Here is a 2,860-nt window from a genome sequence, read left to right as displayed (position 1 = left end):
GTTGAGAAAAAGAGTCAAACATTAGCGTAAAGCGCGGGGCGTTGATGAGGAAGCAGCCCCTTTCATATACGAAGTAGTTTCTGTTCCTTTTAATTTTTAATGTCGCTCCTTACTTTCAGTTGAAAAAACTTGTTTTTTTTTATTTAATTAACTTAGGAACGGTTGACCGGATCTTAATGAAATTTGATATTTAGAAGGAACGCATGTCTCAGAGCTTTTATTTCAAATCCTGACCAGATCTGTAGACATTGAGGGGATTTGGAGGGGAAAACTGGAAATCTTGGAAAACGCTTAGAGTAGAGAAATCGGGATCAAACTTAGTGGGTAGAATAAGCAAATGTCGTAGATATGTGATTGACGTAATCGTACTGGATCTACTCTCTTTGGGGGAGTTAAGGGGTGGGGTTCAGTGCTTTAGTGAGTTTGGTGCTTCTGGACGTGCTAGGGCGATGGAAATTGATAGGCGTGTCCGGGAGCTGCAGAAATTGACTTGATAAAGTCGTTTTCCCCGATTAAACCATCTGGGGGGCTGAAGGGAGAAGAAAAGGTAGGCAAAATATGACCTATTTATAACTTACGAGTGGGTGATCGGATCTTAATGAATTTTGCTATATAGAAGGATCTCGTGACTCAGAGCTCTTATTTTAAATCCCGACCGACATTAAGGCTCCGATTTCCTTTTAAATCGATCTATTAATTCTTAGAATTTCGCTAGAGCTCATACCATATGAGCTCTTGGCTCTTGCCTCGTACGGCCTCGTCACAAGTGCCATATGAGCTTTTAGCTCTTGTTTCTTTCATTTTTCTGCCTCTCATTTTTCAGATTCAGAAACGCTCTATTACAATGTTTGTGCTCTTTCATATAAATCTTATGCTTCATCGCCCTAACATTAATCATAAATAACAGCCATTTTTGAAACCTGCAGGTTAATCACCGCAAAAAAAAGGATTGGACATACCTCCCCCTTTTAGTTATATCCTAGTTTCGAAGTTTTGAGTGTAATAAGTCATAATTTTCTTAAGTTTTGTCTTCCATGTACCTCAGCAGAAGGATATCCTAAAGTTTTTGCCAAATAAATTATTTGAAAGAGTTAGTGTCTGATCGACTATTTATCATAGGGTCATTAAATATGAAATTAATGCAAGTTTAAATCAAGCTTTAAAATTAAAATGGATTCAAAAAGGTATTCTCACTACGGAGACTGAATGAAGACTAGAAAGAAGTAAGAATTAAGATTTTTTGCCTATCAATCTTTTTCGTAACGCATAGTGAAATTAAAAGAATTCTGCTTTTCATCTGTATGTCTTTTTTTAACAGGTTAAATGAACTTCCGTAGGAAAAGAATAGCTCTTGGTGTTTTCCTACTTTTGACCTGGCTATGCTTCTGGTTTAGCTACAAGATTTTCAGAAACCTTCTATACGAGGATTACCCACTAACAGACCCTGACTTGGTAAATATAACAATAGCAAAAGACTCAGTATGCCAAAGTGGAACTAAATTTGCAATTGCCATTCATAATGCCATAAATAATACAGCGTTACGACAGGGAATCCGTGAAACGTGGGGAAATTCCAGTCATCATGGGATTCCTGTTGTTTTTATCGTTGGCTTGAATGACAACAAAGATGTTCATGATCTTATATCTTTGGAACATTCGACACATGAAGATTTAGTAGTTGGTGATTTCGTTGAAACGTATCGTAATCTTACGTGGAAGCACGTAATATCCTTGAAGTGGTTTATCACCTACTGCCCAAGTGCAAATTTCCTCTTTAAGTTCGACGATGATCTTTTTGTCCAGCCAAAGAAGCTAGTTTCTTATATAGAATCTATAGAGAATAAATTTGAAAAACCAAATATATTGTGTGATACTGTGCTTTCTGCTGAAACTCGTAGAAATAAAAAGTCAAAATAGCATGTTTCTAGAAAAGAATATAGACGAAAGTTTTATCCAACCTATTGTAACGGTTATGCAATAATATACCCTCGAAATGCAGTAAACCTTTTACTGCGTAATATCAATGATGCACAGTTTTTTTTGGATTGATGATGTGTTCTTCACAGGCCTTCTAGCAGCGAAGTCGAATTTACCACGATTTACTGAGCCCATTTTTATTGCACCCTCAAATGCATACAATCTCACTGAAATAAATGAAACTAAATTGAATTTCAATGCTACTGAGACGTTTATTAAACGCCCTGTCGGACCGACACAAATATCAGAAGCTTCAGTACTACATCGCTTGTGTGGAAATTGTGAACAATGATCAGATGTAGATTGAAAGTAGATTACCCTTTTTTACTTTTCTTTTTTTTTGTTCTTTGAACGAAAAGTATGTCCCAGATAAAGTCTAGTTCTGCTATGATGTAGGAATCAGAGTAAATGTTTAGGCGATCGACGAGAGAGATTATGACCAACTTGGGGGGGGGGGGTGGATTTTAAATGTAAATATCTATTGTTTTGTTTTGGTTTTCTGTAAATAGTAAAATTGAGGGTAAAAAGACTTCTTGCTATCTCTGAAAAGGTTCAGGTTAGGAAAATGAAACTTTCAGGTATGGGTATACAGGCTAAAGTATGTCCCAGGAAGCTATTTTAAAGTACCCACCTCCACTCATTCTCCCTCTAGAGGGCCCTGAAATTTGCCTAAATGACAAGTCTGTACCTATTGAAATTTTGACAAAACAACATTTTACCTTTATTTTCCGTTACTAGTTGTTTTTTTCTGCCTTTAGTTCTGAAAATGCAATTCCTGTTATTTGAGTAGAAATTGAGCCATATCAATGCTTTTGTTTTTTTTTTCAAAATTTAGGAAATGTATTTGCATATATTTAAAACCTTATAAAATGGAATTGAACAA

The 2,860-nt window shown here is 36.0% G+C and overlaps 1 protein-coding gene across 1 annotated transcript; it reads left to right on the top strand.

Annotated features, from left to right (window-relative positions):
* The first annotated feature begins 1,323 nt into the window (after positions 1-1,323).
* Positions 1,324-1,917, top strand: LOC136037567 (N-acetyllactosaminide beta-1,3-N-acetylglucosaminyltransferase 2-like). The gene has a single exon (XM_065720289.1). The coding sequence runs from the start codon at positions 1,324-1,326 to the stop codon at positions 1,915-1,917; it is 594 nt and encodes a 197-aa protein (XP_065576361.1).
* Positions 1,918-2,860: the final 943 nt, after the last annotated feature.

The sequence above is a fragment of the Artemia franciscana genome, chromosome 17, assembly GCF_032884065.1.
Source record: "Artemia franciscana chromosome 17, ASM3288406v1, whole genome shotgun sequence".
Lineage (NCBI taxonomy): Eukaryota > Metazoa > Arthropoda > Branchiopoda > Anostraca > Artemiidae > Artemia > Artemia franciscana.
Note: the sequence above shows the minus strand (reverse complement) of the source record. Positions and strands in the feature narration are given on the sequence as shown.